Here is a 14,771-nt window from a genome sequence, read left to right on the forward strand (position 1 = left end):
TGAGTGACAAAGGCAAGCCCATTTTATTTTATTAAAGATTTTATTTATTTGATGGAGAGAGAGAGAGAGAGAACTTGCAGGGAGAGTGGTGGGCAAAGGGAGAGGGAGAAGCAGGCTTCTAGCTGAGCAGGGAGCCTGATGTGGGGCTCAATCCTAGGACCCTGGGATCATGACCTGAGTAGAAGGCCCATGCTTAACTGACTGAGCCACCCAGGTGCCCTGCAAGCCCATTTTAACCATGAAACTTTTGACTTTTTTTTTTTTTTTTAATTTCCATGATCACCATTGAAATATACAAATGACAGAAGAAAAGAAAAAGCATATAAAAAGTGTTTGTTATCTAGGCTAACAATGGTCACCATAAAGAGCATCTCTGCCTAATAGCAAATTGACAGAGCAGGCATAACAGGTGGGCATTTCTTCCCTTCTGCATGCAAATAGGTTTTTTCCTCCCATACTATGTTTGATTACATTTGTTGAACCCTCAGAGAAAATGCTTACCTTCAAAGTGACATCCTAGGACAGTGCTGTGCAATATCCTTTATGAAGGTTTACTGTGTCTCTTCACATTTATTTTAACTCTTATTTTTAGAAGGAGGATTTTAAGAAGGTCAAGGCAGTATCTTTGTAATTGGATTCCAAGAGTACTTAGCAGGGGTCCATGTATATAAGGGTGTTGAATCATTGTGAACTGGGAATGTGTCCAAGTTCATGCTTAACTGCAAATCTTCTGTTAAATATTTAAAAGTGAAAGCAATCTTTCAAAATAGGCATATAGGCCTGGACAGCATAGAAATGGGTGAACACAGTACCTGGATGAGCAGCAAATGTGGAAACTGGGACCTGGGCTTCTGTGCCTCTGACCTCAGCTGTCTCCTCGAGCCCTTGCCTCTTTTAATCGATGTGGTTCTGCTTTCTAACTGGCCGTGACCCCATCCCATCATCTTTGATTTGCTCACGTTGTCCTCCCACGAGCTTGCATGTGGCACATATTTCTGGGACCTGAGTGGCCCCGCCCTGGATTTGCTTCCTTGCTTTGCCTCTAGGAGCTAAAAGACCTTGAACAAGAAATGCCTCTTTCTAAGTTCCACATACCTGTAACTGGGAGACCTTAATATTTACTTCAACATGGAAAATGGGTTCATTATGGAGAAGACCCTTGATAAAAGTTTGTTTTATCCTGCTGTTTTAAGATCAGTTGTCCCAATGGACTAGTAAGAAAAGATAAATTTGGGGACAAAGTGGATGGAAGCACTTAGATAGTGCAATATGAGGAAAAAGCAAATCTGGAGGTGAATATTTTATTTACAAAATTAAACCTAATTTTATTTTGCAAAAATCAACAAGTCCAGGTTCAGATCTGGTTTATCTTTAAAACATGTGTTTTTTGGTTTTGCTTCATTTTGTTTTTAACAAACATGCACATTAATCAGGCATGCCAAAAATCTTTCTCTCTAGCCTTCCTTGGAAATGTTTTTTCCATAACACAAACATGGGTGTAAATATTGTCCAAAAACTATTTACATTTTTACCCTCAGAATTACGAACTTTAATATTTATTGAAAGGAAAGACAAACTGTAAGGTCTGGTCTTTGGCATTCACATTTGATTCAGCAGTACAATTAAAAACTTGTATTTGTTTTTAAGATAAACACTTTGAAGGAAATTTAATAAATCTTGTTTTTGCTGTGCAAAGGAGCCACTATATCAAAGCATTTAACTGGAGCTGTAGAGTTCCTGCTGGTAGAATATTACTTCCAGCCTATTTATTAGCTTTTCTTCCTGTAGCCCAATACGTACTCCCCCCACCACCTCCACTGAGTGAAATCACAGAAAGAAAGCAGTTTCTTTTCTCTTCCCCCCTCCCTTCCCAGCATCATGCAAGGCAAGGTTCAGCCTCACAAGTCATAATATCTGAATTTACTTTGATTATATTTTGTTCCTTACACTTAATATTTTTTGTATTATAATACTTACTGGGTTATCTAAAATCAACATTGTTGATTTTAAACTCTTATAAAGCCAGACTTTTAGAGGCATTTGAAATCATTCATGAACCATGTCTGAAAAGAGATAATTGCCTCCAGCCTATTCTTTTGCACTTTAAGTAAAAGAATTTTAGGTATCAGCAACTTATTAGAAAATAAGACTTTACGGGGCCCATATAATTTATTCATGTCTTTTTATATGTTGTAAACAAGGATAGGATACTTTTGACAGGAGCTTATGAACAAATTTTTTTAAAAAATATACCCTTTAGTGCAGAATAAGTATCAAGGGAGCATTTTAGATGATTCTGGTAGGTTTCTTGTGAGCCTACTTTTCAGAAAAATTTTCTATGAAATTTCCTGATTAAAAAAAGTCTAAAGTTGTAGATTTCAGTTGAGAGAATATGATTGGCATGTGAGGTAAGATGTTTGTGTTATATGGTTGATGCACAATGTAGAGTGTATGAAAGAACCTAAAAGACATCTATCCCACATTTCAGGCAAGATATAAGAGTGCATAGAGAAGAGAGCTTTTCAGAGCAGATAGTGAAAGAAGACATAGTATTCACATAAATCGGTAAGTTGTAAGCAAAATGTACATAGGCGATGCCAAGTCACAGAACGCAAACAAGATCAATTAGAAATTGTACTGTGATAGCCACACATTTTGGAAAAAAATTCCCAAGCCAGACGAATGTGGATTGGGATGAAAACATAGGCGGTGTACACCACCATAGCAACAATGGTTAGTAAGATGGTATTGAACATGGATTGCTCCCAGGGCTCCAGGACAGCACAGCAGCTAATGATTTGGTATTGATAGTAGAGCCAGGAGAAGTAGTCTTTCACACGCTTGAAATCCATGGTTGGCTCCTTCAAGCTGCGGAAAGTCTGTCCTGTTAACAGATCAGAAGAAAAATAAAATGAGGAACCAAACACAAACTCTCCTTAGAGTTTCATGATCTCAGCAGGTTAAAACCTTTCAAAGAATGTCAATGACCACTGGATGGATTGTCTATATGAATATTATATAGAAATAATTCACAGTATATTAATCATAGGAGCTCATAATATTGCCGCTATGAATAATAATTACTATAGGATTAATGGGAGCAATATTATTAATAATAGTAATATTTATCTAAAAATGATAATTTGCTGGTGGATAGTCTAGTGAAAATACCAAAAAATCAAGGCTAACCACATATTCTTTAGCTAAGTATATAAAGAGTGAGAAGTGTGAATATTCTGTTTCCTACAACATGTATTCTGGAAGAAGATTTAAAGAATGGTGTGCAGAAAAGAGTTAATAACAGCAAGCCTGAGGATGCTATCTTTATAAGGGTCTGCTTGCAAGTTTTTGGCCCTCGGCTGGCATCCGGGAACTTGGCTTTTGGAATGTTCTCTCTACTCCCTAATGGATAAGGATGATTCACTATGCCTAAACTGTGCAAACACCATAATTTTGGGGAATACATGATTTATTTTGGAAGACTGAAATTTTGGTGATCGTTAGGCAGAGGGTATCCACAGAACCAGCCTGAGTAAGAATCTTGAGGCTGAGTCTCTAATAAGCTTCTCTGGGTTGAAATATTGCATATGTATCACTGTACTTTTTGCTAGTGGAGAAAGCAGCACACTTGGTCTGTCCACTCATGGGAGGCAGAGAGCATCGGAAGCCTGCAAATGGATTTTTTCCAATTCTACCTGTATCTTTCTTCTTTGCCGATCCTGTTGTACAGCCTTTCACTGTAACAGTCCTTATTAGTACCGCTGTAATTGTAAATATATATTGAGCTCTGTGAGTCTTTCTAGTGAGTCACTGGGTATGTGGGAGGTCTTGGGGACCTCTGAAACAAATGGGAAGCCCAAAGTTGGGTGATCATTTGGGTTTTGGGTAGAGAATTTATGAAAACTTATAAAAATGTTTGTTGGTCCCCAGTTAGAATTACACTTACAATCACATGCATGTAAAACTTCCTAGAAAGAAGGGCATCTGTTATTTCTTAAAAAGGTTCTTGGGAAGATTCCGTAAACTTTCACAGACACTATGGGAATATAAGCTGATCTTTGTGCCCCTTCTACTTACTCCTAAGAATATCGTGGTACCTAAAGTCTACTTTGACTATGTTTACTATTCAAATCACAGTTAAAGTTTTTGAAGATCATTTCTATCTTCTGACCTAAAAATATCTCTCTTTTCTTTGATTCTCTTTGAGTAAAGATAAGATGTTTTGCTCCATTAGACTATGTACTCCTCAGGATATGGGGAAAACTTTCATCATCCTAAACCCTGGCCACAAAGATGGTCACAAGTAAATATGTACTGAATGAATGAGTAAATGAATGATGAGTAACCAACTTAAAAAAAAATATATAGCTCACTGACAGTTCCAACCTAAGTAGGATATGGTTAGCTATTGTTGACTTTCGACAGCTTGGTTTTGATAAGTAACTCTTTCTGATAAGGGTAATTTCCACAAAAACTTAAAATGGAAAGTCTTTGTGTTACCAGGTTATGATTATCTATAATAATGGCCAGGATAATCCAAATAAGTAGACAATACAAACTGAAGTCGTTGTGAAAAGTCAGTCTCCCAACTGTCCTAGAAGCCAGAGTGGGAACAACATAATTGGATTGAAATGCCTTGTCCTGGTAAGTGGACCTTGATTAAGAAGTCACTTCAACATTCTTTTTAAGTCCTAGATCTGGTTGCAGAGAAAGAGCAAGGCCAATAGAGTTAGGTCTCAGAGGGAATGAATGACAGAAGTGGTCATTTCAGTGAGCAATATTATCTAAGCAACCAACATTTTCCACTGATAGACCAAAATGGAGACAATTAGGAGGTATCACTATTTGAGATTTTAGACTGTCCTACTAGACAACTATATATTTCAAACTAACCTTAATCATTAAATATCTCACTCATGGCTACCCATATTTGCTTCTTCTTCATTATCTAGATAGGGTTCAGGGTGGCACTGGGTAACCATTCCAGAGTGTGAGAAAACATTCATCAGGTATCATGTCCAGGCTGTAGGAAAAGGTGGGAGACTGATGGCTCAGACAGGCCCAGACCCTCCCCTTGGGAAGCTGGGCCCAGTTGAGGAGACAGGTAGCAATCAAGTGGTATACACAAATATGTAATTATCAACTACATTATGCCTTTAAGGAAAAGAGCATTGTATGAGAGGCTGTGGGAAACCTGATCCAGTCTCAGCAAGTCTTGGAGGAAGAGATGCTTGAGATAAGATCTGAGGGATGAATGTAAGTCATACAGATAAAATGGGTAGTGTGGGGGTGGGGAGAATGGCCAAGAGAGGGATCAACCGATGTTTGTGCAAAAGTTAGAGGTGGGAAGAGGTTTGACAGATGTTTGTGGGGCTCAGGGAATGGAGCCATAGATATATGGGGATGGAGAGTGGGAGTAGGAGAAAACTTAAGAGACGGGAATGGCCAGAGTTAGGCCAAGCACTGCTGGGCCTATTTGGATGAGCTAAGTACTTTAGCTTTATCCTATGAGTGAAGTGGGCTGTGGTGGATTTAGGAGAATAAGGCATTAAGTTCATGTGGACACGTGGCTGTCTCTACATTCTAAAGCAAAGTTGAAATGATTTTGAAGACCAGACATTTCAAAAAATCTATACTTCTGCTGTCCCAAGGGCGTTACTCATTCAGAATCAACCTTCTACCAAAAATATGCTTAAAATATTCTGAATACTGTTTTCACTTTTATAAATGAGATAAAGTACTTATTTAGAAATATCATTGACTTTTTCTCTCTACATTTTAGCTTTTAAAAATATACATAATTAATTGCCTGGTCATAGCTTTCTCTTCTCTTTTTAATTTTTTTTTCAAGTAGTCTCTACACCCAATGTTGGGTGTAGCTTTCTCTTCTAAAATTAAATTTCTTGCTTGAGCAGCCCTGATGGCCACCTTGACTGCAATCCTATGAGAGACCTTGAGCCAGAGGCACACAGCTAAGTTGTGCCCAGATTCCTAAGCCACAGAAACCCTGAGAGTCAATGTTCATTGTTTTCAACTATAAAAACCCATCAATCAAACAGGCAAACATTAGATCTGAAACACACCAACACGCATTACACCAGAGGTGGATACCTGTTAAGACTTCGGTTGTACACTACTAATAATTTAAAGAATTGAGATTTTAAAAGCTTTTCTTTCCTTGCCAGTTTTCTGAGGCCCCTGTGTCACTTCCCACTCTCTCAGGAGCCAGTTCAGACATGCAAAAGTGCTTGTACCATTGGATATTTCTTCTTGATATGTTAAAGGTTAGTTGACCATAGAGTTGAAGATCCATATCTGGGCTCTCTAGTCTGTTCCATTGATCTATGTGTCTGTTTTTGTGCCAGTGGAAAAGAGACAGTCTCTTTAATAAATGGTTGCTGGGGAAATTGGACAGCTATATTCAGAAGAATGAAACCTGACCATTCTCTTACACCACACACAAAGATAAACTATAAATAGATTAAAGACCTCAATGTGAGGCAGGAATCCATCAAAATTCTAGAGGAGAACATAGGCAATAACCTCTTCAACATCAGCCATAGCAACTTCTTTCAAGACACATCTCCAAAGGCAAGGGAAACAAAAGCAAAAATGGACTTTTAGGACTTCATCAAGATAAAAAGCTTCTGTCCAGCAAAGGAAATAGTCAACAAAACAAAGAGACAACCCATGGAATGGGAAAACATATTTGCAAATGACACTACAGATAAAGGGCTGATATCCAAGATCTATAAAGAAATTCTCAAACTCAACATCCCAAAAAACAATCAAATAAAAAAAAGGGCAGAAGACATGTATAGATACTTCTCCAAAGTCTTAAGACATACAAATGGCTAACAGACACATGAAAAAATGTTTATCATTATTAGCCATCAGGGAAATTCAAATCAAAACCACATTGAGATATCACCTTATACCAGTGAGAATGGCAAAAATTGACAAGGTAAGAAACAACAAATGTTGAAGAGGTTCTAAAGAAGGGGGAACCCTCTTACACTGTTGGTGGGAATGCAAATTGGTGCAGCCACTTTGGAGAACACTATGGAAGTTCCTCAAAAAATTAGAAATAGAGCTACCCTATGACCCAGCAATTGCACTACTGAGTATTTACCCCAAAGATACAGAGGTAGTGAGAAGGGCCACATGCACCCCAATGTTCGTAGCAACAATGTCCATGATAGCCAAACTGTGGAAAGAGATGAGATGCCCTTCAACAGACGAATGGATAAAGATGTGGTCCATATACACAATGGAATATTACTGTCAGAAAGGATGAATACCCAACTTTTGCATCCGCATGGACAGGACTGGAGGAAACTATGCTAAGTGAAATAAATCAAGCAGAGAAAGTCAATTATCATATGGTTTCACTTATTTGTGGAACATAAGGAATAGCATGGAGGACATTAGGAGAAGGAAGGGAAAAATGAAGTGGGGGGAATCGGAGGCAGAAAAGCATGAGAGACTATGGACTCTGGGAATCAAACTGAGGGTTTTAGAGGGGAAGGGGGTGGGAGGATGGGTGAGCCCAGTGATGGGTATTAAGGAGGGCACAGATTACATGGAGCGTTGGGTGTTATATGCAAACAGTGAATCATGGAACGTTACGTCAAAAACTAATGATGTACTGTATGGTGATTAACATAACATAATAATAATAACAACAATAATAATAAAATGTTTGTACCACTACATCTCACTTCAGCCTCCTGAAGCCTAAAACTCAATAAAAGCCATTGATTTCTCCCCTCACTTTGGTTCTTTTTTCCCTTATTGATGAAAAGCAATTTTAAAGATGGTTTATTTGTTTCCTGGGTGGAAAGGTAAATACATAAATTAGTCATGGGGAGGAAAATACAGCATAAGAAATACAGTCAATGATTAACTGTAGTAACTTTGTATGGTGACTACACTTATAGTGCTGAGCACTGGTGATTGTGTTGTATCACTGTGTTGTACACCTGAAACTAATATAACATTGTATGTCAGCCACACTTTAGCAGAAAAATATTACTAATGCAGTCAGAAAAAAAAAGTAAATAGAATTATAGTAGGTTCTAGAATCTGTGTGCATTTTTACAGAATAAAATGGGATAATATTTCATAAAACATTAAAGAAAGGAAAAGGTGAGATGAGAGAGTTGGTTATTATTGTAAACCATCTGTTACAATCTATTGTTAGAATAACACTATATTTAGGTTCTAGATTTGATTAGGTAATATATTTCTACTTCCTTTTGAGCCCATTTTAAAATTTCCTATGGGACTATATCCAAGATTTAGAAAAGAGAAAGTCTTCAAGATGAGTAATGTGGGTAGAAGAATTCACTCATTAACAAATACATTTTGAATACTACTGTGTGTTTTTTTTCTGAACAGCAGTGGCTTCAGAAGGAATCCATCCCCAAAATAGCACTGCAGCCAGGAGATGTTTTTCTCGGCAGCACAGTACACCATGTAACAAACACATAGATTTGGGGTGTTTGATGATGCGGGGTGGATGAGGGGTCAGGAATGAGGGGAAAGGACATGGAAAGATGCTAGGAAGGAAACTAGGAGACTAGGTTGAATTTGGGGAAAGAAGGTGGCAGAAATGCCATGAAATCAATTACCCATAGGTAACTTAGAACTGGATGAGAGCAAACATCTTAACGTCTTAATTTCTCACAATGAAATTTGGAATTCATTTGCTCACTTCCTTGAAGACCTAATGCCCTATCCCGGCAAAGCTAAATAAAGGACTTAAAATGGTAACTTTACTCAAGCACATAACAGATCTCCTTGTTTTCCATTGTGTGCTTTGAAAGATGATTTCTATACATGGAAATGAGGGCAACTGTAGTTTGCTGCCTCTTCAAAAAAAAAAAAAAAAAACTTCTCTCTAAACTTGACGATTTTTAAGACCTTCCTAGACCTTTAAGGAGGCTGTGCTTTTAGGGGCAGCATTGCTTAAGCAGATAGTGATGTGTCTTCGGGAGCCTGCATAGGTACAACTGACAGCTGAGGCTGAGTGATGGGTACGGCTTGAGTGAACTGGGAGGGCTGGGAGGCCCCATGGAACACAAAGCAAGTGAAATTCCAAGAAAGAAGCAGGGGGTGAAGCAAAGGGCAGCAGTGTTACGTGGAGGAATGGATGGTGAAGTCTAAGGAAAGGCTTTCCCTGGGCCATTGCTTTAAAAACCTGAGGACCATATGATAACTGACTCCCTCTGCTTGACTTATGTCACTCCGCATAATCTCTTCCAGTCAATTATCATATGGTTTCACTTACTTGTGGAGTATAAGGAATAACATGGAGGACACTCGGAGACGGAGAGAAGGGAGTTGGGGGAAATCAGAGGGGGAGATAAACCATAAGAGACTGTGGACTCTGAGAAACAAAGGGAGGGTTTTGAGGGGGTTTTGAGGGAATGGGTGAGCCTGGTGGTGGGTATTAAGGAGGGCAGGTATTGCATGGAGCACTGAGTGTGGTGCATAAACAATGAATTTTAGAACACTGAAAACAAAAACAAAAACAAAAACAAAACCTGAGGACCAGTGTGGGAAAACATTCTAAGGTGCCTAATGGATCTGATTTATCAGAGTTTCTCTAATAACAACAACAACAAAACAACTTATATATTCAAAGGATCCTTTATAGTTTGGAAAGTGCTTTTGTTGCATTTGCATAATGCAGCGTATGGGTTTGGGAATAAAGATAGACGTTGGTTCAAGTCCTGACTCTTCCACACACTGCCTGTGTGACTCGGGCCCAGTTACTTAATTGTGCTGGGTCTCAATTTCCTCACCTGTAAAATGGAGACAATAATCCCTACTGTTTAGAATTGTTGGAAGGATTAACAGAAATGCAAGCAAAGCATCAATTCAATGGGCTTGCGTATGGAGGAATCACATAGATCGGAAGATCGAGTCTAAGTGGAGAAAGCCTTCCCTTATTCCCTCCCTCTGTCCCTTTTGTTTGCTGAAAATAATTATTGACATGCTGGCAATTGCACTAGGAACTGGAGATTCCATGGTAACCATCGTCATTGCCCTTGAGGATTATAATTCAGCTGAGTATATTCCACCGGCATACATTAGAGATAATATTTACCACAAATATTGAGTAGCTAAAGTAAAATTTAGAATGTTAATTCCTGACTGGATGGACTGTAGAGATCCCCTAAACCAAATCACTCATTTTAAAGAAAAGGACCAAGTCTATGGGGCTGACATCAAATTGATATTAAATTGGTTAACACTGAAGTTGGTTTGTCAAACTGAATTGAAGTGACTGGACCCGGTGGGGGACACCCTGTGTCTTGGCAATTGACACTGGATGAATGAAAGGAAAATTCCAGTGCAGGTTTTCTGTGGTCTTAAAGGACTCCAAGCTGAGCAAGGACAATGCAATCAGCTGTGTAGGATATCTGGAAGATCTCAGCCCTACCCTCTGTTTCTCCAGACTCGACTCTTCCCTTACTCAAGGCTCTTCCCTGAATTCCCACAGATCAGATGCTCCTCCGACTAAATGAGGATACGGATGCCTGTTTATTGCAAATGGTACTGGGAACTGGCAAAAATTAAAGTTCTTGTTTGCGATACACATCTTAGCATGACTTTTACCCATACCACAATGCGCAAAATAATAAATTGGTTTGTTGTGATTATTGGAGAAGCTCTGATAATTGGCTTTATCAATAGTTTTAGCCAATTTGGCAAAGCGGAGTGTTACTAAGTGGAGGGGAGGAAGAGGGAGAAGGATTATTAGAGTCCAGGGGACACAGGAAGGGACTAAATCCTGAAGGGAATCTAGTGATGGAGAGGGACACTGGGGCCCTGGAAAATAATAAGGGCTTGGAAGTCCCCTAAGAAGTTACCTTACAATTGATAGGAGAGTTAGTGACTATTTTTTACTTCAGAATGTCATTGCCCTTTTATCAACAGATGATGACTTTTCCTCCCCTCACTAGATTTCTGTACAGTGAGGAAGGAGATAAAATTTCACCTCTTCTCTCAAAATGAACGGAGAGGACCTGGGACTTATGACCCACATTACTCAGGGGCAGGGCTTTGTTCCGGCCTGTATGGACAAGAAAGAATACATAGAGCAACAAGAAAACCCCACGTGCTCCCATGAACCCATGTATATGAGTCATGGAACGAGCGTTGTAAAAGAAATGTGGAGGGAAGGAAAGAAAGGAAGCTGGGCTTGCTCAGGAAGTTCTGTGTTGTTTTCTGTCCATGATGCCAGGAGGTTAGCAGCTGCACTGAGGGGGAAGCAACAGGTGGTGGGGCAGGCTGGAACTGACCTTGCGGAAATTGCAGGGGCCTGATCTTGCAACCCTCCTCCACCTAAAGAAGGTACTCCAAATTACCGGATTTTCTCAGTGTGAGATTTCCCTTTCTAAACATTAGCTAAAAATCAATCTTCCCTCTTGGGGGCAAAGAAAAAAAAAAAAAAAAAAAACAAAAAACAAAACAAAACAAAACAAAAAAACAAACCCCAAAAAACAAAAAACAAACCCCTAACACATTTTTGGGTTAAATTTACTTCTAAAATGCCAGAATCGGGCTGAGGAAAAAAGTCAGAAGGCTCTGTAATTGATTTAGTTAATTCCTTTCTGACTTATTTTGGAACTTTGCATCAATCACTTAGCGTGCGTGCGTGTGTGTGTGTGTGTGTGTGCGCGCGAGCGCTTCATATTTGGAAACTGAAAATCTGAGATGTGAAATAAGTGTCCCGGCTGCTGCAGAGGGAGATGCTATATCTAAAAAGAGACTGTGTCTGTACTCAGAAGTAGATTTCTTTGGAAAGAACTCAATATGATTTATTCAGGTTCAAGCCTTCCTTTAATTAAGTAATTCATTTTTATTTTTATTTTTCTTAAAGATTTTATTTATTTATTTGTCAGAGAGAGAGAGAGCGCGCACACAAGCAGGGGAAGCAGGAAGCAGAGGGGGAAGCAGGAAGCACAGGGAGAAGCAGGCTCCTTGCTGAGCAGGGAGCCCAAGGCGGGACTCAATCCCAGGACCCTGGGATCATGACCTGAGCCTAAGGCAGCCGCTTAGCTAACTGAGCCACCCAGGGGTCCCTAGGTAATTCATTTTTAAAAGGAGCAGAGTGATTTCCTCCCTAAGGGTACTGTTTGACAAGGAGGGGGGTGGATAAAAAAGTAAATTTAGAGCAGAGAAGACTGGTTAGCACTACCCCAGCCAGTGGATCAAGGCAAAGATCGATAGTGATAAATGTTGTTGATGGTATGTATCCATGATATCATGGCATGAAAATGGCACTTTACCTCTGTAGTCTTCCCCCAAATAACCCACAACCTCAGTGTAATCATGAGAAAAAAACGTCAGACAAAATTCCAATAGAGTACATCCTGCAAAACACCTGATCAGTACTCCTTAAAAATCTCAAGGTCATCAGAAGCAAGCAAAGTGCGAGAAACTGTCACAGCTCAAAGGAGCCTATGGAAATGTGACAACTAGATGTAATGTGTTATCCTGGATGGAATCCTGGAATAGAAAAAAAGGATATTAAGTAAAAGCTAAGGAAATATGAATAAAGTATTGGCTTTACTTAATAGCGTATCAACATTGACTCATTAATTGTAACACATGTCATACTAATGTAAGATCTTTTTTTTTAAAAAAAGATATTATTTATTTATTTGACAGGCAGAGATCACAAATAGGCAGAGAGGCAGGCAGAGAGAGAGTGGCAAGCAGGCTCCCTGCTGAGCAGAGAGCAGGACTCGATCCCAGGACCCTGGGACCACGACCTGAGCCGAAGGCAGAGGCTTTAACCCACTGAGCCACCCAGGTGCCCCTAATGTAAGATCTTAATAGGAGAAACTGGGTGCAGGGCATGTGAAAACTCTGTACTATCTTCTCAATATTTCTCTAAGTCTAAAGCTGTTCTAAACAATATGGTCTATTAATATTTTGAAGGCAAAATAATAATTAGGAAAGTCTTGAAAGGTCCAGAGTTCTCCCTATTCAAACTTCAATGAACTAAACTCTGTTCTTCTGGGTACATCTTGTCAATAACTTTGAACATAGTTAAATAATACCCTTTCATAAAGGAGTGACTCTCAAACATTTTTGAACAGAATATAGAGGGAAAGTACATTTTGCATCATGATCCTGAGTACCCACATGCACACAGCTCTATGACAGAAACAAATCTCTCAAAGGATTACTCTACAGTGCATGCTACTTTCTTTTCTATTCTGCTCTATTTGATTTGATTTAATTCTACTGCATTCTATGTTATTCTCTTCAGTCATTACAAAATATCCCAATTGCGAGCTACACCAGATATAACCTACAGTTGGAAACACCCAGCTTTAAGGCTTAACTCAAGTGCCAGCTACTTCAAGATGCCTCAGTACTGACCAATATGGCAGCCACTAGTCACATGGGGCAATTTAAATATTTAGTGCTCAGTAGCCACATGTAGCTCATGGCTACCACATTGGACAGCATGGATAGAGAACATTTCCATCACGGCAGCAAATTTTATTAGGCAGCACTATGGATTCTCTCCATATCTTGCTTGAACTAATGAAATAGCCTATGAACCTATCTTCTTTTCACCTTACAATCTTCCATCCTGATTTTGGAATTAACTTTCTAAAATCACAGATTAATTTCTTTGCTTGAAACCCTTCAGTGGCTCTCCATTTACTATGATATGAAATATTTCTTGAAAGTCCTTCACGATTTCATTTTTCTACCTCTCCAGCAGCAAATCTGAACTCTCCTGCTATATTCCATTCACTGTTAAGATTCCATGCTTTTGTTCATCTTTTTTTTTTTTTTCTAGAAATGATCTTGTGCCCTTTCTCTTCTAGATAAAGTCCTGTTACTTTCAGGACCTAGCTCCTGTAGTCTCTCTTCTATGGAATATTCTCAGGAAATTACCCTTCCTGAGGAAAATATATTGCTTTTGTTTATGTGTTTTAATTGGAGCAATGTCTCAGCACTTACACCATATTATAACTAGCCATGTACAGTCTGTTTCTTTACTAGACTATGAGGACTACATGCCCCGGTCATCTCTTTATCTCCAGTGCCTGGAATGGGGGATCCTTGCATGCTGGCTGGTGAGCTGGTTGGCTGGCTGACTGAATTGTAAGTGGGGTGAGGGCAGGGAATGCGCTTGTACTTATTTAATATTTCCATAGCACAGTGTGGGCTACATAAAAGGTACTTATGAATTCTCATTGTCTGTCTTCAGGCAAAGAGTTTTAGGCAGATTGTTTTTTTGCAAATTCAGTACAATCTGTCTTTTTGTAGGAAGGAAAGAAGCTGGTACTAAATTTTTTTTCAATGTAACAGATGCTTTTTTTTCCTTCTCATACTGTTAAAAGTTCATGGACTTTGTGGAGAATAAAAAAAGTACTTGTGAAGTGGTTTTAAAGCTCATTAAAATGGCTTTTACAAGTGCTTACTCTAGGTGAGTAGTAATTTAAGATTGGTAGGTAGAAAATTGTTCTAATAGAGAAAAATCCCAGGATGGGAACATCTGGAGGTCTGAATTGTGTTGTAGCTTTATTCTTTTCTAGTCATTCATTCATTCATTCATTCATTCATTTTGCTTCATGTTCCTGAACAAGTTCCAAAATCTTCTGGGCCCCAGTCTCTCTGTAAAATTAAGATAATCATAATTGCCTTTATGTGTCTCAGTGATGCGGCAGGGAATGTAGGGGTAAGTTGTGAGTTCTTTAGAAGTCATAGTCACGGTCCTAGAAGTGTTTGTT

At 39.0% G+C, this 14,771-nt stretch overlaps 1 protein-coding gene across 1 annotated transcript in view; it reads right to left on the reverse strand.

Annotated features, from left to right (window-relative positions):
- Positions 1–258: 258 nt before the first annotated feature.
- Positions 259–14,771, reverse strand: part of SPTSSB (serine palmitoyltransferase small subunit B) — a 33,467-nt gene continuing 18,954 nt past the window's right edge. The window contains exon 3 of the mRNA XM_004755682.3: positions 259–2,884. Within this exon, the coding sequence (XP_004755739.1) occupies positions 2,622–2,852 (231 nt within the window). The 5' untranslated portion in view covers positions 2,853–2,884 and the 3' untranslated portion in view covers positions 259–2,621. The remainder of the gene's footprint in view (positions 2,885–14,771) is intronic.

The sequence above is a fragment of the Mustela putorius genome, unplaced genomic scaffold (assembly GCF_011764305.1).
Source record: "Mustela putorius furo isolate JIRA1106 unplaced genomic scaffold, ASM1176430v1.1 tig00003834_pilon_pilon_pilon, whole genome shotgun sequence".
Taxonomy (NCBI): domain Eukaryota; kingdom Metazoa; phylum Chordata; class Mammalia; order Carnivora; family Mustelidae; genus Mustela; species Mustela putorius.